The sequence below is a fragment of the Hemicordylus capensis genome, chromosome 6 (genome assembly GCF_027244095.1).
Source record: "Hemicordylus capensis ecotype Gifberg chromosome 6, rHemCap1.1.pri, whole genome shotgun sequence".
Taxonomy (NCBI): domain Eukaryota; kingdom Metazoa; phylum Chordata; class Lepidosauria; order Squamata; family Cordylidae; genus Hemicordylus; species Hemicordylus capensis.
This window is the reverse complement of record NC_069662.1, coordinates 54,276,973-54,304,780: the sequence shown is the minus strand read 5'-3', so window position 1 is coordinate 54,304,780 and position 27,808 is coordinate 54,276,973. Positions and strand designations below refer to the sequence as shown.

The 27,808-nt window shown below is 46.2% G+C and overlaps 1 protein-coding gene across 3 annotated transcripts in view; it reads right to left on the bottom strand.

The window, feature by feature from the left end:
- The window catches only part of LOC128329898 (leucine-rich repeat-containing protein 37A-like), a 50,370-nt gene that overhangs the window by 11,428 nt on the left and 11,134 nt on the right, over nt 1–27,808 (bottom strand). For all 3 annotated transcript variants that reach the window (XM_053261782.1, XM_053261784.1, XM_053261785.1), the window contains 8 exons: nt 27,692–27,763; nt 26,865–26,939; nt 25,158–25,276; nt 13,024–14,264; nt 10,574–10,681; nt 7,233–7,282; nt 6,654–6,690; nt 5,414–5,562 (listed from right to left, as the gene is read on the bottom strand). In XM_053261782.1, coding sequence (XP_053117757.1) covers nt 5,414–5,562; nt 6,654–6,690; nt 7,233–7,282; nt 10,574–10,681; nt 13,024–14,264; nt 25,158–25,276; nt 26,865–26,939; nt 27,692–27,763 — 1,851 coding nt within the window. The remainder of the gene's footprint in view (nt 1–5,413; nt 5,563–6,653; nt 6,691–7,232; nt 7,283–10,573; nt 10,682–13,023; nt 14,265–25,157; nt 25,277–26,864; nt 26,940–27,691; nt 27,764–27,808) is intronic.

The following is a 27,808-nucleotide window of genomic DNA, read 5'->3' as shown; positions in this document are numbered from 1 at the left end:
GATGTGCGTTTCGTTTCGGATACAAAACATTTTGTGCACAGAACAGGCCATTTCGGCTGTTTTGTAGCCCCCCCAAAAAACAACACCCAATGCTCAAAACAGAAAATTTTGTAGCCAAAACAAAACGTCCCTGTTTCAGATACGAAACTTTTTGTTGTTTTGGCTGTTTTGGAACTCCATTTTGCAATCGCAAAAAGTCTTTCTCCTTCAGTCTCCATTTGGAGTTTTGACATCTGTTTGAATTTCCAGCCCTTCCAGCCTGCAGATTGGCCAGCGAAAGCATGGGCTGACCTGCTGGCAATTGCCGCCTCATTCCTTTTAAGCAAATTTAAGGGTAAATTTTACCCTCATTGCCTAGTGGGGCAGTGTGCATTTACCCTCACTGGCCAGTGGGGCAGTGTGCATTTCATTGTTGTTGTTTCACACTATTGTGTGTAGATCAATTGCATTTCAGGTGGGGGGGGGATGTGGATGTGCATGACCTGTGGAAATCTGCCTGATTTTTCCCCAAGCTCTGCTGTTGTTGATGTGTGGTGTTGATGTTATTTGGGGTGGATTTGGGGCAGAAGAGTGGTTCAGGTGGTAGTACCCTAATGGGTGCCTGCTGCCACCCAGATTCCAAAGGAACTGGCAAAAGGGCTGATTTTTAAAGAATTTCTGAAGTTGACATGACTTTGGGGCAGATTTGGGGCAGAAAGGGGACCTGAGGGGCAAAACAGTGGGTTGGGTGGCAGTGCCCCAAGGGGTGCCTGCCACATCCCAGATTCCAAAGGAATAGGGCAAAGGGCTGATTTCTTAGGAATTGTTGAAGTTTATGCTTCTTTAAGGTTTCTCCCCCATAGGGAATAATGGAGGTTTCAGCAGACCCATAAGTCCACCTGGGGGGCACTGGGGTGGCCAGGTGCGAGTGGTGGTGTAGTGCACATAGGGTGCCAACCACCCAAATGGGCTGCTAACCCACGGGGTGCTGGGTTCTGTTGTTTCTGAGGTGTTCTGAGTGTAGATTCTCTGGTAGCATATGAGATTTTCAAAGACAAATCATGAATCCACTTTCATATGCTACCAGAGAATCTGAATCTACACTCAAAACATCTCAGAAACAACAGAACCCAGTACCCCTCGGGTTCGCAACCCATGGGGGTGGTTGGCACCTTATGTGTTCTACACCACCACTCGCTCTGGGCCACCCTGGTGCCCCCCAAGTGCAGTTATGGGGCAGGAATTATGGCGGTCCATCATCCCCTATGGGGAAGAACTTTACAGCCACACAAACTCCATTACATCTTTAAAAATCAGCCTTCTGCCCAATTCCTTTGAAATAACTCTGGCAGCTTCCTTGCCCCCACTGGGCACTACCACCCACCCTGCTCTGCTCTGGGCCACCCCTTTCCCCCCAACATGAAGCTATACTTTTGCTGAAACCTCCATTCTTCCCTATGGGAAAAATCCTATACTTCAAACATTCACCAAAGATCAGCCCTTTGCCTAATTCCTCTGAAATTTGGGTGGTAGTTTCCACCCATTGGGCACTACCACCCCCACCCACTATTTTCCCCCTGGGGCCATTTTTAAAAATCCAAAATGTTTTGGATTCAGATTTTGCAATTTCGAACCAAGAACAAAATTGGGTTGTTTCGGATTGGCTGATTTCGATCAAAGAACAAAATTGGAGTGTTTCAGATTCAGGCCAAAAACAAAACAGAAAACAAAACAAAATGCACAACCCTACTGCCTTCCTTCTCCCTCCCCCGTAGCCTGCCTTTTCCCAGCAAGTCAGCTGGAAACCAAAGTCTGGATGGGAGAGAAAATACCTGTGATCAATCATGCAGCTTTGGCAGTGTTTATCTAGGATGGAGTGAGGGCAAAATAGAGCCAGCCACACAAGTTTTCGCTGGCAACGGGGAGGCAGAGTTGTGGTGCAGGGAGGACAACTTTCGCGGGTAGTCTTTGGGCAGGGGGAGATCGCAGTTGCTTCTGGCTGTGTTAAAAAAGTTTGATGAACAACTAAATCTGTTCCAGGCTGGGCTCAGAGAACTGTGTTGGCAAATGGTGGTGGTAGTGAGGACCCTTATAAAGAAAGGATTGGTGCAAGGTCCATTTGTGTGGGTGGGGCTAATGGAGGGGGTGGCTTTCCACTGTGTGTTGGAAGCTCAGAGCTTTATTTTCAAAAATTAGAGGTGCCAGGACTCAGGTCCGGGACTCGGATGTGACCACAACAGCACTCTGCACATGCTCAAAGGGGCTTTTTCTTGCTTCACATAGTCTGGAATGGTTCTAGGTGGGCTCTAGTACTAATTAAGCCTTGTCAAGATGTGAATTGACAAGAAGTCAGCCCAGGCAAGCATCTCTCCAACTTCTCATTCATTTTTGCAAGCCGAGAAACTTTGGGATAATTCATGTGTGTGGTGTGGAAGGAATCACTGAAAAATAGAGCCCATTGATTTTGTTCACACAAATAATTTATCCTAGAGGATCCCTCAGTTGTTATGCATGCTGTAAGGATAAAAATGAGCCCCCGAAATTGGGAGTGGTTTCTAAGAACATTCACACAGATACATTCGCTGAGATAATGCTTCGGGTTAAGCGTTTGACTAGACAATCTTGCGGAATGCCAACTGTCAAACTAACCAAAAAGAAAGGTCTCTTCCCTCCTCCTCTGGGAGGTGATTGGTTGGAGAAAAATCCAGGAGCAAGCTATGGGAATGCACACAGGAAAAAGATCTGCAGGGAATGTGGAGAGGAGCTGACCTTATGTGAACGGTCAGTTTAATCCCCCGAATTAAACAGTTGTGAATCTACTGAGAAGCAGATTCGTTCATCAGATACCCCGTGGCATGAAGCCATGTCTGGATAACTTCCAGGAATCTTCCAGACATTTCGCAGATTTTGTTTGAAGCCGAAAGTCACAGAAAATTGTCTTTTGGCATGTGCTTTTATGTTTAAAGAAAGAATAGCCGTTTGGGCACCAGGTCCTCATAAGGCCACAGGCTAGAACTTCTGTGCAGCAATACAGATTTACAGTTCCCATCCACATGACAAATGGGGGGAAATGCCTGCTGTGGAAAAGCAATTGGGAAGGAAGCACCACTTTCTGAATTTTAAATGTTACTTAAATTCAGGAGTGCAATCCCACTTTCGTGATACAACCGGGCTTTAAACATGTTTTTCCATAAGAGAGAATGGAGGAGGAGAATGACTCAGACCTCAGGTACTAGTGCTGGAGATGGAGCCTCTTTTTGAGAAAGGGGGACCTCTTTGGCTGGATCCCCCTTCTTGCCTCACTACAGTGGATGCTGCTGCTTGGGGCTGCCTTCTCTTCTCCTACTAGCTTTGAGGGCTAGAATCTCCAAGAAGTCTCCTTCTGCCCTTCCCTCAGCCCCAGAGAAGAGTGGGGAACTCAATATGACTCCGCTTTCTTCTGGGGCCTTCAGCTGAACAAGAGATATTGACTGTTACCCTATGCACATTTAACCTGGAGGTTAGTTGCACTGAACTCCATGGGATTTACTTCTGAGTAGACATGCATAGGAGCAGGGCGCTTTCCAGATTACAAGCTGTTCAGCAGTAAAATGCTTCAACTTGGCAGGATTGTTTTGAAAACGTAAAGAGCTTGTGCAACCCTCCTACAATGGGAAAATACAACTATGTATTTGCAACACACATGCAACATTGCAGGACTAAAATGGAAGGATAAAATCCAAAAGAAGGCATCGGCAGGGGCGTACCAAGGTAGGAGTGGGCCCAGAGACAAGATTTTAAAATGGGCCCCTCGCTGCCTTCCTCTCCTTCTCCTGGACCCATGTCTCTGCTGCAGAAGAACATTAAAGGGACAACACAAGCTGTCATCTGAATCCACTCCAAGATATATGGACCCAATGATGGGGATTTGTTCTCAAACCCAACAAAACAATTTGCAAAATATGGGGAAGGCAACTTGTTGAAATTAGATGCTGCATTTTTAGTATATTGGCTTTTCACAGTAGAGGTTTTCCATGGTAAAATAATATGTCTTCAAGAGCAATGCAAATTAATTTAATTTTTATTTATTATTTATTTATTCAATTTTTATACTGCACTTCCAAAATGGCTCAGGACGATTTACAATTAAAACATCCAAACAATCCTGCAGACCAGTGCTTGGATGTGGTTCTTTCAGAGTTTTTCCAGTCTGTGGGTTGTCACCAAGTGACTCAGTTTGAAAGACCTGACCTTTATTTCAAAACACAAAAACATCACCTGAGACTTTGTGCCGATATACTTTTATAATAAAACTGCAATCCTGTGTACACTGACTGGGAAGTCAAGCATCCCCCACCCACACACAAATACACACACAACATGGCACACGTAGGTTCTTGTGGGCACAAACAGGAACAGCAACTGAATTCACAGGAATGTTCTCCCTTGCAGGCACGCTGCACGGCAGAATTGAGAGGGCAAGGACTGGCCTTTTGGGCCCCCTCCAGGGCTGTGGGCCAGGAGGCATTCGTCTCCCTTTGCCTCATTAGCGGTATGCCCCTGGACATCAGAAATGTGAACGGCACCTTGCTGACAGAGCAGGGACTGCGATGTCAAAACACAGGCAGTACAGAAGCACACTTAATGGATAGTAATGACACTGTTGTAGCATATATTCTGAAAGCGCCCACGCTATGAAAGTGGATATTAGCATGGCCCATTCCTATGCATGTCTACTCAGAATGAAGTAAGTCCCATTCCGTTCAATGGCATTTACTCCTACGTATATGTAGGCATGGGATTAATGTAGATTGCAGCTGTTTATATTCAGCATGAATCTGGGTGTCAGGAAAAGCTCATTTGCAGGCTCGTTCTGGGAAATGGTGGGAGAGAGTGATCACAATCTGCCCTAGCAACCCCATTATTTTATCCTCCATTTCCCAACTTTATTTATGTTCTTGCACATTAGAGAAAGGCTTTATTTAAAAAACAATATTTATTTTAAAAACAAAAGAATACCAAACTGCCCAAGGAGTCCCCCATTGCAACTTCCTACATCAGCTGGCAAACCTCTATTGGAAAATAATTGTGGAAGAGGCATTGCAGGAAATATAGTGGCGACCAGGAAATGGCAGAGCATCATAATCAACCACATTGTCATCAAGCCACTCCTCATGCACCTCGAGTAATGCAATGCCTGTCCACACTGGTTGGTTCTACAATTGTATTAAAAATCAGTCAAATGGCCATGAACCAAGTCGGGGGGGGGGGGAGACAGGAGGGGGGTGCTGAAAACATTGGAAGCAACAGGCTAGCAATGACGTCATCTAGATTCTCTGTAATAAGTGAGTGAATGAAAGATAGTGATTCTGAAGGAAAGGGCTAGTGTGGGAGCAATCAAAGATGAGATGTTATGCAACCCATGCAGATCTGAGAATATTCCTTTCATTTATACCTTGCCCAGCTGAATATATCCTCGTCTTCAGAGGATTCTTCATCATGCATTTTATCCACTATGCTCTTTTTCCGTACTTCATCCAGAGGCTGGTACATATCCTTGAGCCAAAGAGGCTTATCGAGCACTGAAGAACCTGCACTGGAAGGCTGAGTAGAAGAAGGGGATGTTTCAATGGGTCACAACAAACCAACTTCAGGCTTTGGGGCTGATATCATGGCATTATTTAGAGGTTTTCTAGATGACAGTAAAATGTGCTACAAATAGAGCTTGCAAATGAATATAAGCTGAGAGTTTACAGAGAATCCAGAGCCTCCTGCAGATTGTTGCTTTTTTCTTCTGCGATCTGATGGGGAGGTCACATGGGAAGAAGGCTGCTGGTGCAATTTTCACTGCACCCCCTGCTGGCCACCTCTTGCTTCTCATTATTAATCCACCCCTTCTCAAATTTATTTTCTGGTGAATGTGAGCTAATCCCAAAAAGCAAGGAGTGGCCAACAGCGGGGTGCAGCAAAAATTGCACCAAGGGCCTTCTTCCCATGTGACCTCCCTATCAGATCCCAGGAGAAAAAGCAGCACCAATCTTGGGGAGGGTCTGGATTCTCTGTAAACTCTTGGCTTGTATGTATTCGCAAGTTCTATATATAGCATCTTTCACTGATGTCTAGAAAAGAAAATGATAGTAATGCCCACCATTTCTTTACATTAGAAGAGAAGAACCCAGAATGGGGCCACACAGATGAAGAAACATGGCTATGTGGGCAGGAGGAGGAGTCTTAATCACTGGGACAAGAAGCAGGTTTAGTTCTCATCACATAATAGTTTATAAATGCACAAAAATGCACTTTCACAGAAATGTTTATGGAAGATAGCCTCCTACAGAGAAAGGTATACTGCTGTGGTGAGGCCAAAAATGTCTATTTCTCATATTTTTGTTTGGCTACTTGAAAATCATATGAGGGACGGTGAAGGGAAATTAACATGGTGTAGAGTTGTTGGTTTTTTATATCAATAACTTGCAAAATCAGACCAAATAACTTGCAAAATTAGATCTCAATCTATTTAGGGGATCAGGAACATTGCTGCGGTATTTATTTATTTTTTTAGAGGACCCCCCCCAAAATTTTAGGCAAATGAGGGGAAATTTGCATGGGATACCTTTTCAGATAAATTTCCAACAAACATTTCCAGAAAATCCATATCTCTGTTGATGACTGGAGAACATAAGCTATCTCCTTACCTGTTCTGCTCCTTTCTTTTTTCTGCCCAGAAAGGTCCTTTGAAGGAGAATAAAAAGAAGAAATTAACACCCAGGCCTGATCATTTGCCTTGGAATGCTTGGAGGTGGAGGAGGGAGAGAATGGAACAAACTGACAAGTTATCTCAAAGCAATGGGTGATATGTGTTTTTTAGTGGTAGTCACAGTTGGCGTACCATTTTCCCCAATACATGAAAAAGGTTGTGCAAATTGTGTACATGGGATAGATTTGTACACTGAAATGTCAAAAAAGGAGAGGGCTTAATGACAATAGTAGGAAAGGTTTTGGAATATGAAGGCTGGGGAGTGTGTGGTTAGATGAATAACATGGCCAGAGGCTTATGCAGCATACAGAAGCTCTGCCCATTGAACACTGGAGGATTTGGCAGACACTGTTTGCATACTTACAACTTTTCATCCACTGCCTTAATGGCTAAATAATTGTTTTGTTTTTTAACATGGAAGTGGACACCCAAATCCTGTGCTTGAGACCAGGTCCTGTATGTAGAATCCCAAGACTGCAGAATCACAGAAGACCAGGCATTCCTGAGCAAGCCTTACCGTTTTTCTTGAGGCGTGCTATCCTTAGCTGCAGAACGCTGAGAGCGTATCTGTTTGTCAAGAAAAAGAGAGGAAAGGCTATGAGCAACCAACCACCACATAAAGATTTCCCGCAGCTGGCCAGAGCCAATGATTTGGCTCTGGCCAACCAAGACACTGGTTGGTTAGCATTCCTATAATTATAGTCCTCCTAAAAAAGAGAGGTGTTGGAGCTCATTGTTGCTTGGATCTCCCAACTCTAATCCCTGTTGTGAGAAAGTGCCTGTGGTTATTCAGGGGTGAGGGAAAGACACTGAATGTGCTCAGAGGCCCTACTGTCTTTGCACGCTTCAGATCTGAGCTCTGGGATTAGAAACAGCAGCTGAGTTCTAGGGTTGTGCATTTTTTATTTTATCTTTTGATTTGAACCAAATCCGGATCAACCCCATTTTGTATTTTGTCCAAAATTAAGCCTTCCGAATCACACCCGTTTTGTTTTGTATCCAAATTAATCTGAATCTGAATTAATTTGGATTTAAAAATGGGTCACATGGCCAAAAGAGTGGGTGGGGGTTATAGTGCCCAATGAGTGGAAGCTACCACAAAAAATTCAAACAAATTGGGCAAACGGCTGATTTTTGGTGAATTTTTGAAGTTTGCAAGTCTTTCAGATTTTCCCCATAGGGTAAAATGGAGGTTTCAGGGAAAGTATAGCTTCACACAGGGCGGGGGGAAGGGGTGGCCCAGAGTGGAGTATGGTTGGTGATAGTGCCCAGTTGGTGCAAGGAAGCTACCACTTCTGATTTTTGGTGAATTTTTGAAGTTTGCATGTCTTTCAGATTTTCCCCATAGTGTAAAATGGAGGTTTCAGGAAAAGTATAGCTTCACACAGGGCAGGGGGAAGGGGTGGTCCAGAGTGGAGTATGGTTGGTGGTAGTGCCCAGTTGGTGCAAGGAAGCTACCACAACTTTTTCAGAGGAATTTGGCAAAGGGCTGATTTTTAAAGAATTAATGAAGTTACGGGTCTTTTAGATTTTCCTCATAGGGCATAATGGAGGTTCCTGCAGTCCCATAACTCCACTTGAGGGGCACTGGGGTGGCCCAGAGCAAGTGGTGGTGTAGTGCACATAGGGTGCCAACCACCCACATGAGTTGCCAACCCATGAGGTACAAGTTTTTGTTGTTCTAGAGGTGTTCTGAGAGTGGATTCTCTGATAGCATATGAGAGTGGATTCATGGTTTTTCATTAAAAATCTCATTTTCTACCAGAGAATCTAAACTCAACACCTCAGAAACAACAAAACCCAATGGCTTAGCAATCCAGGGGGTGGAGATGGTTGGCACCCTCTGTGCACTACACCACCACTCACTCAGCACCACACCAGTGCCCCCCCAAGTGCAGTTATGGGGCTGATGAAATCACCATTATTTCCTCTGGGGGGGAAGCTTAAAGACACTCAAATTGCCCCAAATCACAACAAATCAACCCTTTGATCAATTCCTTTGAAATCTGGGTGGTGGCAGGCACCCCTTGGGGCACTTCCACCCAACCCACTGTTCTGCCCCAGCAGACACTTTTCTGCCCCAAATCTGCCCCAAAGACACTCCAGCTTCAACAATTCCTAAGAAAGCAGCCCTTAGGCTAATTCCATGGGAGTCTGGGTTGTGGCAGGCACCCCTTGGGGCATTTCCACCCAACCCACTGTTTTGCCCCAGCAGACCTCTTTCTGCCCCAAATCTGCCACAAAGACACACAGTCTCCAGCAATTCTTAAAAATCATCCCTTTGCACATTTCCCTTTCTTTCCCTCCTCCCACATGGAGAGGTTGCTCTGGGAGGCAAGAGGCTTGCTTGCAGTGCAGGCCAGGAAGAAAGAAATATTATGGTCAAATACCAAAATTAAATGGACTCCCCCAATCTCCCAAGCTTTTTTTTTTTTTTTAATGAATAATTTGGAGAAGAGCAAGGCTCTTCTCTTCTCTGGTGTGCCAAAAGACACAAACACAAACACAGCCTTGAAAGGAATAACGCCTCAGGATTGTATCTAAGGAGAGGGTTAAATAATAATGAATAATGAATAATAAATATAATAGAATAATAAAGGGTTAAAGAATAATGAATAATAAGTACAAGTACAATGTGTTATGGCAAAATAAATCATAAGGAAAGGTGAGATTTTATTTATTTATTGTTAAATTTATATACTGCCTTTCATTAAAACAATCCCAAGGCAGTTTACAGCAAAATTTAAAAACAAGATTATAAATATGATACATTTAAAATATTAAGCTAAAAATATGAGACAAATCTGATTAAAAAAAATTAAGACAGAAATATAAAAACGATAAATACAGAGTACAAAGAGCAGCAGCAGAAACAATCATATAAATATATAAATATAAACTCACTCAACAATAAATAATCATTTTTAAAGTCTGGTGGAATTCAACAAGTAGAGGCTGCTGTGCAGGCAGACTGGCATGCAAGCATGGATGAAATATGTTTTACACATAAAAGTAGATATAATCCCCTTCTCTCCCAGGCCAATCTTTCTAAAGGAATGAAAAACTGGAATGTAGTATAAAAGTCTATTTAAAGTATAAATAAAAGTAAAGAATCACCTTCACATGCCTTTTTTTTTTAATTAAAAAAAGGCTGAAAATACAAGAGAAGCAGAGAGAGAAAAGGGGTGAGGAGGGCTTTTGCTAGCAAAGTAGAAGCTCTGGATATTGTTACTTAGAGTTGGCACTGTATTGGCTACTCTTCAGGTTAACCATTGCATTCTTAGTACACAGTCGAAATACAATATGACACATTCTCAAATAAATCATTCATGCCTAAGGAAATGTTTTCAAAGATGATGTGCCCCTTTTTACATATCTTATCTTCTGCTATGCTTATTGTTAATCCTTTTGACAAACACTCAGTTCCTGAGTGGAGAGACCAACAACAGGACAAAATGCAATGCTGAAACGCAAATGGAGCTACGAAGTGTTTTCCGAAGTACACAAACTTTGGATCTGAGAGGAGGTCATTTCGATTTGTAAACAAAAATTATTGGAGGTCTAATTCTGGTTTCGATTTGTAGACAAATCATCCGAAATTGCCATTTTCAGGCACAAATCGATTTGTGCCCAAACTGAAATGCACAAGCCTACTGAGTTCACCAGAGGTTGAGGCAGGATGAACTCTGGCTCAATTTAAAGCTCTCTACAAAGCATGAGTATTTGGCATATCCAATGTGATAGTAGTTCTTCCTCAGCTGGAGGGGACTGTGTCTTTTGGGGTACATACGCTTCCCATCCCAAGCCCTTGGATATGGCAGTTAATAAATCCAACTTAAAAATGCATTTTTAGCTTACCTCAATCAGGCAAATTAGTGCAAGGATAATCGTTATCACTGCAGTCACTGAAATAGCCAACACCAGCTTGTTGCCATAGCCATACTCTGGGATTCCTTGGCTTGCAATCTGCAAAGTGGGACAAAGAGAAGGAAAATGGAAAATAGGCTTTTTTGTGTTTCTGCTTTTAGTCCCCTCAGAATAAAAAACACCACTTGTATTGCTCTCTATTGAGCTTGCTCTCATACGACATATACAGTTGTCTTATACCAAGTCAAACACTGGTCCATTCAGCCCAGTACTGTCTACTCCATTTTACAGCTGCTCTCAGCCCTGAAGCCTTAACCAAAAATGCTAGAGATTAAACCTGGGCTCTCCTGAATGCATGACATGAGGTATTGTCAAACAGAAAACCACTCTATTTGAAAACTGAAGTTTACATAAGTTCTCCAGGGGGTGATCTGATGAGTTTGTTGGCCATCGTGCAATTTCACAGCATTACCTGCTGACCATTTGCTACCAATCCATGATGGGAATCAAGTCTTTTGAGATTGGCAGCAAATGGCCAGCAGGTGGTGCTGTGAAATTGTGCGATGGTTAGTGACATCATCTGAATGCATCATGCAGAAGTGGTAAGAACCTCCATTTTCAAACAGAGTATTTCTTCATCTAGAAACACCCATGATCTGCCTCTCAGCCACGTGGTTCCACTCAGATGCAGCCACAGGGTGTTTGCACAGAGAATGAACTTTTTTGCCTCTATTTTCCTTATTAAATGTCATAACGTATAATTAAGAATCTTTTTTGCTCCAGCACCACAGTTTGTAACCTGCACCTGAGCTCCCCTGTTTCTGCTAATTTTAGTTTGTTCCTCTTCATCATCCATTGGTTTCTATGTTGCTATGTTGTAGAAACAAGTATACAAGAAAAAGGCTAAAGATTTACATTCCTTCTTAAAATAGCTCTCAAACCAAAGTCCAAAAGCAAAAACTGAACATTTTTAAAATTCTACAATCCAGGATAAAGATAGATGTTAGATTTTTTTTCTGATTCCAGAAAGCTGAAAGTGGTATGATTGAGCCATTGTTGTTCATGCTGTGCAAAGTCATTTTTATGGCTTTGGTCAAATAGGTTTTGCAAGCGTTTATAGTTCTGTGCAAAAATCACCCCGACTCAAGAAAGGTGTGTGTGAGTGTGAGAAAGGGAGAGCAAATGATCGAGAGAGAGCACGACATGCATAATAGTTAAAATTATTAACATTTAAAATCCCCATTAAAAATATTAAAACTATAAATCTAACTAAAAGTCTGGGTGAATAAATATGTCTTCAGTGACTTTTTTTAAAGCTGCAAGAGATGGGGAGGCTCTTATTTTTTAAAAAAGGCTCTTAGTTCAAAAAACATGGCTAAATAGTGTGGTTCAAAACAACCTATTTAATTGTATGGTCAATGTTTTATTTTTCTGTTCTTTTAATCCTGTTCCATGTATTTTGTTTGTAAAAACCATTAACAGAATTGAAAAATAATTCATTTAAATATATATTAGGGTCAATCACACAACAACTGGGGCAGGGGCTGGGGAGGGCGAGGGGAGAGGCAGGATCACACCTACCTTTCCCCGCACAACCTCCATTCCCTCCCAGCCTCCCCATTCATCTCCCCACCCATATGATCACCTCTGCAATGGGCAGCGCAGCAATCTGGAGGCTGGGGAAGCCAAGCCTGGCCTCCAGAATCCCACAATGCAGCACCACATGAGCAGCACTGTGCATTGAGAAACCCTAGAGGCTGGGTTGTTCCTTCCCTTGGTGTCTATCATTAAAATGGTTGCCAGCAGCCTGAAAGGTGCTACCAGCACATGACCAGATGATGAGGGTGCATGTACACCTTCTTACTTCACCTGGACTACCCGGTCGAGGAGTGCTGGGATTGGGACCGATCCTGGCAGTTCTCATGAGCAGCTGTGACCCGGTAGGGCTGCACTAGCATTGCTAGAGCTGGTCGTGAGAATGACATCATTGTTTCTCAAGTGAAATGGATATCATGGTACTTATTTTACAGATACAAGTGAAAGTTTGATATTATTATTCTGCATGAGAGTTTGAAATTATTCTACATGAAATACATTCTGCAAAAGAGTTTGATATTTTCTGCATGAAATATATTTAAATTCATTCAAAACTAATTCAAATTGTCTGAATCGGTTACCAAACCACTTTTTAAAGGCAGTGTCTAAATCAGAACTGTGTTTAGTGAAATTTTAAAAGAAAGCATGAACGACAAACCCAAATGTTTAATAGGTTGACTCTATGCTTTCCAGAAGCCAGTGCCAGGTGATCACCCTTTGCCTCCCTCTGTTCACACCCAGTGAACAGCTTTGGAGCCAAATCCAGGTCAGCTGATTGTTGCCCAAGCTCCTGACAACCCATTGGTCTTGACAACCCCTCAGGCTTGACAAGGTTTGCCTCTTACCTCAGGTTTCTCCAGTTTTCTTGGACTTCCTGTGGTCAAGTTGGAGACATTCTTCATAGACAAGAAGTATGACTTCCACAAGGTGGAGGTATCCATGACATTTTCTCTCTCACTGAATAGTTTCATGAGGAGACCTGTTCTGGAGATTAGTTTAGCACAGGCCAGCTGGACCCTTGACTCTGTGCAGTCCATTTTGAGGATACGGAGTGTGTGGGATATGAGGTTCCTCACTGGTGTGTTTGGGATAAGTGTCGATAGCCGCTTGTTCAGCTCAGCTTCAAAAAGGTCCCCTTGAAGCAAGTAGTCATCATCAGTGGGCAAGATGTTCAGCTTGTGGCGAGCAGTGGTCTTCACTTTATGATGCTCCCAGTGTGTCTCATGGGACAATGTTATGTCAGGGGAGATTTCGTTTAAGGACGCCTCTGTGTCATCTCCTGGGATTTGGGGTGCCTCTGTGTTATCTCCTGGGATTTGGGGCGCGCCACCTTCCTGAGTTCCATGCATGAGCTGGTTGAGCAGCGCCTCCTTAGCTATTAATGGTGCATTTGCTGATGTCTGCTCTGAGTTTCCTTCACTAGGTTCATTTCGGGACGAGCCGGATGTACCCTTCAGTAGCAAACTCTGACTAGTGGTGCTAGTGGTAGTAGTGGTGGTAGTAGTGGTGGTGGTAGTGGTGGTAGTAGTTGTGGTGGTAGTGGTACTGGGAGCTGCTGTTTCTTCCTCATGCAGAGAGTGGTCTTGCTGGCTTGACTCATTGGCATGTTTCAGAATGATAAGTACTCGGCCAGTCAAGTCAGCAGCGTCATTATCCACCATGATGGAAGCTGTCAACAAGGGGAAGCTAGTTGTGGAATGCATAACAGACCGCTTCCAAGCAGACCGGCGTGCTACTTGGCGAGGTCCCCCTTGCCTGCCCCTTTTATCTTCCATAACTTTTTCTCTGAGTGCCATCTGGAGCAAATTGGCCAGCATGTATAGCTTTTTCAGTTCAGTCTTGTCATTCCACTTGATTTGCAAGAACTCTTCAGGTTTCAGCTTACCTAATTCCTGGACCGATTTCAAAAGATGTGGGGTGAGTTCACCTAAACTGGTGTTTCTCTGGCTCACAGTGACTGTCATTGTTATGTTGCTTTGTAAACGTTTTTCAGGCACAATGTCCAGTGTACTGCTGGCATTCAGCTTCCTGATTTCCAACACCTTCATTACTTCTTTTTGCATCCTATTCAAAGCCTCATCTTTTTCTGCTCAGAAACAAGAAGAAAGGAACAGTATCATCCAATGTCCAGAGGCACTTGATGCTCAGATTAGAAAGTTGCAAGAAGAGAAGTTGTAAAGGGACAAATGTATTAGTGCATGTCATCCTGTCGATTACATACAGAGCAAGGATGCACCAGTTAGCAAGAAAGCAAACTAACAGGATTTCCCAACAAATTGCATCGGTGCAGCAGGGAATTGCAATTTTTAATGTCCCTCCCCCTTCCTCAGGAAGTCCTCTATGACACCCAGAAATATGTCCCTGAGAATAGCACAGCCCTCGGGGACATGTTTTCAGGTGGCACAGAGGGGAAGACATCAAAAACTGCAGTTTCCCCACTGCAGTTAGTTGGGAAGTTCTGTTAGGCTGCTCTCTTGCTGCACTGGGGCAGCTTTGCTCTATGTGTCAGCTAGTCAGTGCAGCAAATCATCCTGGATTTTTGGATGGTCAACTGATCTGCAAGGGAGGAAGAAGCTGTGGAACTAGTTTGCCTGGTCTCGGTGGGATTTAGGGTACAAGGAGAGCTGGAAACACTATGAATATATGAAGGAGGCTGCCTCATATGGAGTTGAGACCACTGGTCCATTTAGCCCAGTACTGAGTACTCTGATTAACAGATTTTCAAGATCTCAAGCAAACCGCACTTTCCGAGATGTACCATCTAAGTCAGGCCTGCTCAGCTTTGGCCCCCCTGCTGTTTTTGAACAACAGTTCCCATAATCTCCAGTTACAGTGGCCGATAGCCAGGGGTCAGGGATTATGGGAGTAGTAGGCCAACTACTACTGCAGGAGGGCCGAAGTTGAGCAGGCCTGATCTAAGTCCTTCTAACTGGAGAAGACAGGAACTGAACCTCTTGCATGTAAGCCATGTGCCCTCCCACCAAGCCATGCCCCCGTCCCACCATGGCTGGAGTTTGGAGCTGGCTGGCAGAGATCCTAAGAGGATTCTGGAGAAAAGCAGTTTTTGGTTTCAGGGTGATGTTTTGCTTTTGGGACAAATTTACTGTACATCCAGCACTGCTTGCATCTATGTGCTTGTTCTGTGATCTCTGTGCGCTTGCTTCTGCACCACGCTAAGTGAGCCCCAAATTCCAATTTGCCTTCTGTGAGAATGTCCAGGTTGCAGTCTTAGTGTGCACATAGGGTACTTTCCAGACACAATCAACTGTGCGATGCTGAAAGCTTCTGCATAAGTTCAGAGTGGGTTCTTAATGTTAGTACAAATGTTCCCAAAAGCTTCTGCACTGCTTTCTATGAGGATCTTATTCTCTGACTACACACTGATCAGAGATCTTGCACTATTTTCTCAGTGCCACCTGCCAGCCAATGCTTGCATTCCAAAAAGAACCTGCAATCATCATGAAGTAGTACAAGAATGGCTTGCAAGTGCTGGCCAACAGGTGGCGCTGAGAAAATAGCACAAGGTCTCTGATCAGTGTGTGGCCAGAGAATAAGAAGCAGCAGCTAAGAAGCAGCATGGAAGCCTATGGGAGTATGTGTAGTGTCAGTAAGAATCCAATGAAACTTGCACAATTTATTGCTGCTGGAAGCACCATAAATCTCAGCTTTATTATTTTTTAAAGCACGTTTCTAGCTGTTTGAAAGTCTATAACTGTGACTGGCAAAATTGCAACAAAGAGCCTTGTAGCTCCATTAAGTCACTGTCCTGAGTTTTTGTAGAAAAGAATCTACTTCATCGGATGCATGAGGTGGATGCTGAAGGTGTTGGATATTTGGCAACGCTTATGTTTAAGGACTAATTACAGTCCCTCCAGTAGAGACATTTTCTGATCTATCCCCAAGACTTTAACCTCTCTACAAACTTGTATCAGTTTGTACCACTTTAACTGTTAGCTTCCACCCTTAGCTGTACCACCCTTAACTCTTAGCTTCCACCCACTTTTCAAAATTATATCAGGGTTCCATGAAAAGGGGAAATATGACTCTGCTTTAAACCACTTAAAGTTATGCTGTCAAGTCGGTGTCGACCTCCTGGAGACAACAGAGCCATGTGGTTTTCTTGGTAGAATACAGGAGTGGTTTACCATTGCCATTCTTCTGCACAGTGTGAGATGATGCCTTTGCTGTTGTCACTGAAGTGAACATTCACCTCCAGCACCTTCCTATATCGCTGCTGCCCGATATAGGTGACTACAATTATATTTACTAGGCACAGTCTGGGAAGCACATCGGCAGGGATTTGAACGAACAGCCTCTTGCTCCATAGGCAAGTTGCTTCCCCGCTGTGTTACCACAACTGATGTGAGTCACAAAAGCAGACGGGTGGGCGAGAGGGCGGTCTGAAGCACCCTTCAGACAAGCAGAAAAGTAGACAAAGTCCCACGGTGCTGTGTAGCATTTATTGAAGCCCAAGGCGTTTCAGCCTCAGAGGCCTTCTTCAGGGGCAATAACTTGTGATATTTCAAGAAGACCTTGAGCAAGTAGCTTGTAACATGGCAAAGGCTTTTTACTTAAGGACTTTTGGAAATAAAACAAATTATTGCCCCTGAAGACCTCTGAGGCTGAAACGCATTGGGCTTCAATAAATGCTACACAGCACCATGAGATGTTGTCTCCTTTTTTGGCTTGTGTGTCACAATAGCCACACTCCTCCTCAGAAGGCAGGTGCTGCTTGCTTGCCCACAAAAGCAGATCCTCCCCCCACAAACCGGGGCCTGCTGTACACAGCCCAAAGGGTGAGTGAGTGAGCACTCACAAGCACAAGTGAGTGAGTGAGCAAGGAGAAGGAGGCAGCTTTTCCTGACTCTGGAGAATGGGAGCCATGCTGTCTCCTCTAGCTTGTTAGCCCTCTCTGTCTCTCCAAGATGAATGACAGGGAAGCTATTCAGACGAGCAGAAAATAGGGTTACCTTCTGAAAGCAGATAAGAACCCTGTTTTTACCTCATAGCAAACAGACGGGTACATGCTGCAGACCCGGCAGGGAGTGTGAGCGACAAACAATTAACATTTTAAGGTTCGCCAGCCACAAGTAGCATTGTTGGTCCTCCAGCCCCAGTTCCCTGAGTGGACGGGGCAAGCACGTGACCCAAGGAGGCTACTCAGAGGGATCCAAGCTGCAGTCTCTCTTTGCTGCTCCCTGATTGGTAGCCTCAGTTAACCCTTTCCTGGCAACTGCAGCACTGTCAAAGGCACTGAACTCCGTCCCCATGCCCAAAACTCCCTGCTCACAACAAGGCAGGAGAGAGAAGAGAGCAGCTGCAGCTGCCAGCAGAGGAACAGCCAACATGAACACATACAAACCCCAACACACACCCCAGATCCAAGAGGGACACAGCAGATGCCCCCTGGAGCAGTTGCCAGATGCCAGTGAGAGCAATCGGCCCCCACAACTAGCCCAGGCACTAAGCTGGTGGCAAGGGCGATGAGATGTGTCCCCTACCACCCCTGTCCAGTTGCCCCCCTGATCACAGTGGACGGGTAGACAAGCAGGCAATGGGGAGTGTGCACCTGCCCTCCTTGCCACATGTACCACCACCCCCTTCACTCTTGCTGTGGCAGCCCCCATCACTCCATCCCACCGTACAACAGCATGGTTTGGGAAGGCAGAAGGGGGAACCTGCCCCGCCCCCTCACCCTACCCGCAGCTGTGGCCTCCGTGGTACCCCCCCTCGCACTGTATAGTGTGTGTAGAAGGTAAGAACCCCCCTTGCCCCCCCCACTGCCGCCGTAGCCAAGTGGCGACTCTGCCTCCCCATCAATATGCCACTGCCACTCCCTGGCAGCCTCCCAAATAACAGGGAAGTCAATCTGCAACCCATTTTGGTCCTCTGCGCATGAACAGAGGCCACTCATACCAGGCGAGTGGGTGTAGGAGCTGCTCTGCTTGCCGCTGAACCCCCTGCAGCCACTGCTGCCATTGCCACCATGAGGCCAAAACACTTTGCAAGTATCCCAGTCACCATGTGCACACCGCTCCCCCGCTGCCGGGGCAGTGGCGGGTGGAGCAGAAGCGGCTGCTGGGCTGACCATCCGCCTCCGTGACCCTTGCGTGGACAGTCTGTCAATCCAGCGGTCACGGTCACTCCTTTTCCACCCCCACCCCCGCCACCACGGGAGCCAGCACCAGCCCCCTCCGCCCCGCCATCCCTCTTGGTGTGCAGGACTCATGTCACACCAGAGCAGGCACACGCACTCTACACATGCATGCACATACATATTGGGGTTGCCAACATTTCATTGCCAGAATGAGGGACACATGTTTGGGCCTTGGGCCTTGGGGAGAGGGCTGAGAGAGGGCAAGAGAGTGAACAAGTGGGTGGGAAAGGGCGTGCAAGCATGCAAGTGGCCGGAAGGGGGCGAACAAGCGGACGGATGGGCAAGTGAGTGAGCAGGCAAGTGAGCAAGCAGTTCCACCACACTCGCTTCACCCTATCAGTGGTGCCCCTTGCAACCCATCCTTCTGCACTCCACCCATCTGTGGGTGGGGATTCTCTTTCTTCCCAGGGATCTTGCCCTGGGACTGCACCGCCTCCCTTGAGAAGAAGCAGTCTTATCTCTCCACAAAGCTCACCCTGTCATGCCATCCTGCAACACCCTGCGGTCATGCCTATCCCCCTACCAAAGGACCCGAGGTTTCACTGTCCATACACCTCATCTCCTCTCAGGCATGGGTGCCCATTGGGCAGGCTAACACAAATAAGGGGGGCTATGTTCCAAGAAGTTGGACCCAGCATCTTTCCTCGAAGGGGAAATTCACATGGATTACAGTGTTTCAGAACGTGTGCAGACAGCAGTGCCTGAAGCCAAACATCTGCATGGCTGCTGCCTTGAGCTCCTGCGCCTCTTTGTGCCAAAATGTCACCCACGGGCAAGGAACACTCTTTGCTGTCTGCACTGGCCCTGCTACCTCTGGGAGGGGAGCACTGGTGGGTCCCCCCTAATGGAAGCCATTCTCCCCATGGCAGCTGCTCTCTCCTTTGATGCTGCTGCCCTGCTGCAGGCTTCTTCTTAACATATAGTAGACAAGCATGCACTCCCCCCTCCCCAACAGGCACCAGGAAGAGGAGAGCAGCAGCCCCATCACATGTGCAGTTTCTACCTGGAAAGGGCAAGGGTGCTGTTGCCCTTGCCTTGGTGGTCGGCGGGGGTGGGTGGGTCGGGAAGCATCTCCTCTGAGGCAGCAGATGGAAGGAGGAACCAGCGGAGCCCAGAGCGGTGTACTACACACTCAAGTTCCTCCTCACAACAACCCTGTGAAGTAGGTCAGGCTGAGAAAGAAGTGACTGGCCCAGAGTCACCCAGCAAGTCTCATGGCTGAATGGGGATTTGAACTCAGGTCTCCCCAGTACTAGTCCAGCACCCTAACCACTACACCACGCTGCAGGCAAGGGCAGCTGCAGGCAAGGGCAGGGACACTCCTGCTCTTGTCCATTGGCTTGCAGGGGACAGGAAGGAGCACAAGCATCCCCATTCAGCCATGATATTTGCTTGGTGACTCTGGGCCAGTCACTTCACTCTCAGCCTGACCTACTTCACAGGGTTGTTGTGAGGAGGAACTTGAGTATGTAGTACACTGCTCTGGGCGCCTTGGAGGAAGAGCGGAATATCCTATATTATTAATTCTTCAAGACAGGCCATGCGCCCTGCGGGGTGGCTGGAAAGCAGTTTGACAGTTGGATCGGGGGCTCTGTGAAGCAGCAGGGAGCTCGGAGGCTGGGGGCAGCTTTGGGAGATGGACAGTTGGCTCTGGGGGCTGTGGGCAGCAGGCAGTTGGCTGAGTTGTGCCGTGAAGCAGCAGGGAACTCGGAGGCTGTCAGGTGAGCGGGTGACAGTCCCTGGCAGTGGCAGGGGGGAAGCAAGGACTGTGAGACAGAGATAGAAAGATGGAGGACAGAGAGCGCGAGTGAGAGACTTGCGGGGGGGGAGAGCGGGGGGTGAGAGACTTGTGGGGGGAGAGCGGGGGTGGCGAGAGAATTGCGGGGGATGGCGAGAGCGTGCGAGAGCATTGCGGGGGTGGCGAGAGCAGGCGAGAGAGTTGCAGGGTGTGGTGAGAGTGAGCAAGAGCATTGCAGGGGTGGCGAGAGAGTTGCGGGGGGTGGCGAGAGCGAGCGAGAGCATTGTGGGGGTGCGATGCCACAGGCTCAGTACAAGACCACACAGATGTTCTGTGCAGAGTCAGCTAGTAAAATGTGAAATGAATGAATAGTATGACATATGTGTCTGTGATAGAGCTGCTATAGGAAGGTGATAGGGCTGCTATAGGAAGAAGGATTTGAGCTCCCTGCCTGGCATCTCCAGTTCGGGCTGAGCGGGAATCCTGCCTGAGAACCTCGGGAAGCCACTGCCAGTCTGTGTTGACAGTACTAAGCTGGATGATTCTGACTCTGCTGAGTCTGACTCAGTGGAAGACAGCTTCCTATGTTCATATTTTCCCTTGGGCTCATTTGCAAGGTGCCTGCCACTTTAAGAAAGTTAGAGCGAGTGCTGCTGAGAGCTGTGGCTGGCCAGGCTTTCCCCAAACATTCTGCTTGCTTTACAGGGCACTCTGGTATCCAGGCTCTACGGTATCCCGGTGAAGAGGAGGGGGGAGCCTCAAGCCGTGTCCCACAGCATTCCGTGGCTTCACACGAGTACTGGGAGGGGGTAAGCAACCTCCCCTGCTTGCTGAACCTGGTTTTAGAGGAGGGGCTGGGAACTGGGTGACCCTCTTTTGACAGAGCCCTGTTTGAGAGCTTGCCGAGGTTTCACACGGTAGTACTAACCCCGCCTCAGACCTCAAGCCCTGTTTTTGCTGGTCGTGAGAATAGCTTCGGGGAGTCTTCAACCCCATGGTACTGCTCAGAAAGTGCAAGCTGTGTCACCACTGTTCATTCACTCGCCCTCCCTCCCTCCCTCTCTGGGTGGTGCAGCAGGAGAACATAGTGTTGGAAGTGAAGAACTCTGCACTGCCTCATGCCTCAATGACAGAGGGGGACAGATTAGTAGTGAGTCAGAGGGCTAGAAGGGTCAAGACACTGGTCATCCCGTCTCTCTACTGCTCTGACACTATCCCTTTGATATGTAGATTGCTACTCTCCGGGACTTCCTGCCTGCCTGCCTGCCTGCCTGCCTCTCTCTCCCTTCCTTCCTTCCCTCTATCACACACACTCGCCTCTCTCTCTGCACCATGTGTGCAGAGATGCATGCAGCATCTCTCTGATTGCTTGCTTGCTCACTCTCTCTCTTGATGAAGCCCCATTTCTCCTACTGCAAGAGAAAGAGAGAGAGAGAGAGAGAGAGAACAAGAACAAGCAGAGGTGATCTCTGCCATCCGCCCCAGCTTCCTTTCAGTCAGTTGCTCAATCTGTGAGGGAGCAGATAGAGCCTTCAAGAGGGAAAGCGTAGGTGAGTGCTTGGAAGCAGCGGTGGCTACTCATCTGCTTGCTTGCCATGCTGCTTAGAGACAGAGCGGCAGGCAGGCACCGAATGGCTGCTCCTGCACGGTGATTGTTACCAAGAGCAGCTGCCATAGTTTCTGATCAGAGGGAGAGTACAAAAGAGTGGGTGAAAAGAAGAGGTTGCTCCTTCTACAAGCAGCTGCCTCTATTGCAAGGCTGCTCAACTTTGGCTCTCCTGCAGGTGTTGGCCTACAACCAGAGGCAAAACTCTGGGAAAATAGCGCCTAGGGCAAGCACTGAAATTGCGCCCCTGTCCAAATAGGAATGATGGGACTTGTAGTCAACAATAAGTTAAAAGGAACACTGTAACATCTAGACATGGTTGTTGATCAAAACCTGAAAACATGAGCAATCTCTGTAAAAGACTTAGAACAACAGTCAGGAGTTATGCGAGGATTCCAAGTGTCGTTTTCTCTGTCTCATCTCATTCTTTTTAAAAAACATGACTTTGTCCTAGAGGATCACCTGTTCAAATAGCCACTAGCAAAATAGGGGAAGAAGAATGTGGTGATGGTGGTGGTGTGTGTGTCTATAAACCAGTGAATGATTGCTGCCAGCCTTTGTCTTATGATGACTGTTAGCTCATGATGGGGTATATGTGCATTCACCACACTAGTGCTTACTTTGACACCAAGAGGGAGGAGGATACATTAGTTTGCCACACTAGACAGAGGCAGCTGAAACAGGAGCAAGACAGCCAAGTTCTGCCAGGGCCAAAACCAGCCCCTGCCAGACTAAGAAATCATTGTAATTTGCCCCTTCCTGACACAAGCAGTGTGCTGTTCTTTTATTATTGACTATAACTCTCAGATATCCCAGTCATGGATGGAAAATTCAGGGTCAATTTACAAGAGACACATTTTCTACATGGAAGTTTCTTCTGTGCGGGTGTTGTGCAGAACCCCATGTGTAGTGACCGCCAGGGGCATAGCAAGGTTGGAATGGGCCAAGATGAGATTTTAAAATGGGCCCCCAGCCCCTCAAAGTCCAGGGCCTCCACACATCCCAGGCCCCCAAGGATTTAAGTCTGATATTTCAAAATAAGTATGCTGCCTGGAAATACATTTCACTGAATACACACATGCACACTTCACAGTATATAGTGATATACATTGAGTACTATATATTTGTGCTACTTTTAATGCCTAGAACACACTAGCAACACTAATTATTAAAATGGCCCCCTTGCTGCAGATTAGCAAAGGAGACTTTCAACCATGCAGGGTGAGCCTATGTTTGTTTTCTCAGAATTCTGAACAAATTCAGTAAAGTTTGACTCCAGGAGGTTTTTCACACAAAGCTTTTAAAGGAATGGAGGTGCTGCATTCACATGTTGGCCAGATTTACCCTGAAGTCCCTGCAAGTTATTGGAGAGCGGTTCACACACAAGAAAAATAAAATAAAATAAAAGCACAACACATGCTTCACAGTTCTCACTCAGACCTTCTGGGTTGCAAAACAACTTGAACATAAGTGCATTTATAAATGAATGAATACATAAATAAATAAATATTTGTTCCAGAAGTTTTTGTAATTTTCTAACATGAAACAAGCCACTTATAGGCCTTTTTAGATAGTTTTTGTTTTTAAAGCCAGCACATTTTCCAGTCTGTTTTAAATTAAATATTCAGAGACTTCTCAGTCTCGCCCCACCACCCATATCAAAGCCCTATGGCAAGCAGATCCCTATATACGGGGGTAACCACAAAAAGGAATTCACAGCCTACCTTGCAAAGGCTGTGCTGGATGGGATGGTCTGCTGCAGGGAGCTCTGCCAGCCTCCTTCCTGTCTTGCTGGGGCCTACTCGAGTTCAGGCTTCAGGGAGGCCTACTCGGAGGCCTCTCTGGAAGCCCCGCCCACCCACCGATCAGCTGAGAGGCAGGGAGAGAAGAGCTCTGCAGTTTGCAGGCTGCTCCGATCCTAGGCCTCGCGGATCCTAGCCCGGAGCTGGAGGCAAGTGGCTGAGGGGCCCTGGGGCTGGGCAGGTGGGCAATGGGGTGGGGGTGGCAGGAACTGGCGTGGCGCCCCCACCTCAGTGGCACCTAGGGCACGTGACCTGCCTGCCCCCCCAGTTCTGCCTATGCCTACAACTCCCATAATCCCTTGCTATTGACCACGGTAGCTGGGGATTATGGGAGTTGTAGTCCAAAAACAGCTGGTTGAGCAGGCCTGCTCTATTGGCATATTTGTGTTTTCTCTCCAGACAACATGTGGCAGGGATTGGGTCCAGCAAGCCCAATCTTCCCTGCTGCCCTACCCAACAGTCGGCAGGCAGGTGCGTAGAATTTGGTAGCTTGCATTCTCCCTTGGGAAAGTGCCAGTAGTCCAATCCTCCTCACCATCGAGAGAGAGAGAGAGAGGAGAGAGAGAGAGAGCCACCTGCCATCTCTTCCCCAGTTGCTCATTCTGTCTCTCAACAGCATAGTGGGGAAGACGGTTTTCTCTCCAGGAAAAGAGAGAGCAGGAGTGTGGTCAAAGGAACCAGAGAGACCAGGGGACCCAGGGTTGCAGTTTCATGGATCCTGGTGGAACAAAAGCAATACGCATGTGACTGCTGAATCAAGCAGCATGGCCAATGTGGACGGAGGTAGATCATGCATAGGGATACTGAGCAGCCAAGAAACATGGGCCTTGACAGCACCTCAGGCAGCAGCGATATAGGAAGATGCTGAAAGGCATCATCTCATCCTGGATGGGAGATAGCAATGGTAAATCCCTCCTGTATTCTACCAAAGGAAACCACATGGCTCTGAGGTCTCCAGGAGTCAATGCTGATTCAACGGAGCAACTTTACATTTACTTTACAGCTGCTGGTTAGGATGAAGCTCTCCTGCCCAGATATCGCTTAGCAGATTATCACTCCTCGCCCCACACCTTGTTTTTTAATGACACACGATCAGTAAGTGGGAGCATGCAAGGTTACAGAAAATAGGTAGGATGCTTCTCTGACCCAAGGAGTGATCATGTGAGCTGCCCTAATATCTGTTCACCCTTCAGTTCTTCAGTAAGTATCAACAAGTTTGTTTGCTTGAATTAATAAGAACTTACTCTTGCTCTCTGGAGTACGATTACTGGTTTGGCAATTGAAGCTGAAAAATAATTAGAGTCCCAGGTAGCTGACACCCCCCAGAAAAGGATAGTAAGGGCCTCTAGAAAGTATTGCCCTTACACTTTCGGAGGTCACTGTGCACAGATTAGAATCATGGAGGAAGGATACATATTTTGGACCAAGGGAAGGACTCCAGAAATCAAAGCAGATCTGTAAAGGTTCAAAAATTATTTTATCTCCAAAAGGAGACATTTGCAGACCTGCTTTGATTTTTGTGCAGTTTTGGTCATTGCCATGTGAGGTGTTCTTTCTTAGTACATTCGGCCAATGAGCTCATTTTGCAACATTTTTTTTCTGCTTAGAGGGAAAATTATGAAATGCTCTTTAACATTCAAATCAATACATAATTTCATAAACTACTGCTGGCCTACCGCAGAGAGTTTCATTCGTGGTACATGTGTCGGTGCAGTCCAACTTAATCATATCAGAAAAAACTTCAGTGTCATCCTTCATACGGCAAAGACAGCAGGACATCTTGTTAGGCAAGATGCTGTGGAGGAAAAAGACAGAACTCCTCACAGCTTCTTGGCATTTCTTGCAGAAGAGGACAGTAACCAGCAACCCCCACACCAAATCGAGTCCTTTCAGGAGGGTGCCATGCCAACCCACACTTTTGGGCCTCTCCACATATCATCTTGTCCCCACATCACTTCTCTCTCAGTCACTTCTCTCTCAGCCTAACCTACTTCACAGGGTTGTTGTGAGAAGAAACTCAAGTATGTAGTACACCACTCTGGGCTCCTTGGAGGAAGAGCGGGATAGAAATGTAATAAATAAATAATAAAATAAATAAATCTGTTCAGAAAATGTTTCTAACTCCAAACTACCCTATGAAGGGATATTCCCATCTCCATATACTGAAGAAGATGGAGCTGACGTTGCTGTGAGCGAGATAATATTATCCCTTTGCTGTGAGAGACAATAATTTCTGATGAAATTATTACTTGCCAAATAAGTATGAAGCTGCTTTATTCTGTGGCAAATCCTTGGCCCCTTGAGTTCAGTGCTTTCTAACTCTAACTGGCAATGGTTTGTCAGTGCTTCAGATGGAGGTCTTTCCTAGCTCTGTTCCCTGAGGTTATTTTAAGTGGAAATGCCAGAGAGTGAATCTGGGACCCTGCATATGCAGAGCTCCGTCATTAAGCTATGGCCCCACTCCATTTGTGTTTGAGTGCTGGTGAGGGAAAGCACACAGCCTGTGAAGGAGAAGAATGGAAAATACCTTTTTTTAAAATGAAGGGATATTTCCAGAGAAGATGGAACCGGGAGATGTCTAAAAATGATGCCCAAAGATACTCATTACTGTAGCTAAGTCTAAGTTTTCAAATCTTCTACAATCAGGAAATCTTTTCCGATTTTTTGTCTGCAGCAGACTCCCTGCGTACCTGCAACTTCCTGTGTGTTGCAGAGGATTCTGGGGAATGTTCCTGCACTCCTTCAACCCACACAGGGTGCTGGCCAGGGCTGTTGCCCTCACCATTGGTCCACACGGACTGAGCGTACAGCTTAGAACACACCCAACAGTCCTGTAGCTCCATATTTCAGGGGGAAGTTTGGTAGTGGTAGACAAGCTTCAGGCAGTGATGTCATTGCAAATTCAGAAGTGCAGGCACTCTCCATGACAGCCCCCATGGCCATGCACACCCCAACAGTCAGAGAAGCCGAGTAAGAAGTACCTGCGCTCCGTCCCTGTGCGTCCCTCCCTTCACTATACCCCCGGCTTAAGGGAAGCTTGTCTATCATTTCTGACCACCTCGCTGAGAAGCTCCTGTCAGGTTTCTGAGGAATGCCTGTTCCCTAAACCGCCACTCTAGCATGACTTCCATTCCCACAGCAAAACTTGATAGCATGTTGGGCAAGAAGTGTGGATTGGCTAGCAACTTGCTAGCACTGTGAGTATTGGTAAACCATCCTCCTCGCAGGAAAAACTACAGCCTCTGAAGTCACCCCTATCTACCTAATTAGAGGGCTGAGGAGTAGGAGATGGTTAGAGCAAGGCTGACTCCCTGTTTCCAGTTGTCTCTTTTCTTCTCTCGTTTGACAACCGGCAAAATAAAAAGGGTGTAGATAGTACTTACAGAGTCTTCAATTGCAGGGATGACTGGAGCAGATCCTCCAATATCTTTGGGGTCATTTCAGTGGAACTAAGGTCTCTGAAATAAGGACAGAGAGTTTTTGCAATGCCAATGCCAGATATCATGAAATACAAAAGAGAAAGAGAAAGCCAGTGTGGTGTAGCAAAAGTAATGTCTAGGGAGACCCAGTTTCATGAAGCTTGTTGGGTTTGCTGCTTTTAAACCACATAACTCCACATCAGGCAGAATGGAAAAGGGAGAAATCATCATGGCTTAGCTCTGGAGTCTTAGCTCTGGAGTACTGTTTAGTCAACAGTACTATAGAAAAGAGTGCTTCAAAGCACATGCAGAGTGTATTTTTCTCACCACTGAGTAACTAGCTTCAGCCTGCCCTGAAATCATGCCTCCGACCAGAAAGCTGGACCTCCAGTAACAAATGCATGAGGGCTGATCTAGTTTATTCGGTGATGACACAAAAGCAGCCTGCACATGATCAAAGGAGCTTAATTCATTATCATTAATTCTTATGTTCCAGACACAAAATCTTGGCTCAAAACAAACTTGGCAATCTGCACATACTCCAAGAAACTCTCTTCTTCTTTTAATTATATCACTCATTTTAGAGTTGAAGCCTGCATTAAAAACAGGATACAGGGAAATGCCCTATACTCTGCATATACTCAGAGGCACTTTCACATAGTCAGAAATGTACCCTCAGATTTTACCATGACAAAAAAATAATAATATGGGTCGTCCCGAAGAGGAGTGTCTGTCTAAGATGCAGAAAAATCAGTGATCATGGTAATAACTAATTCATTTCAGGTACTTACAGAAGCTTCAGTGAGGGAAGCCTGTAAAAACAGGTATCATCAATGACTTTCAGCGGATTATGGTTGAGAACCCTGCAGTGGGGAGGAATTAGACCCACTGGTTACAAGCTTAGCAAA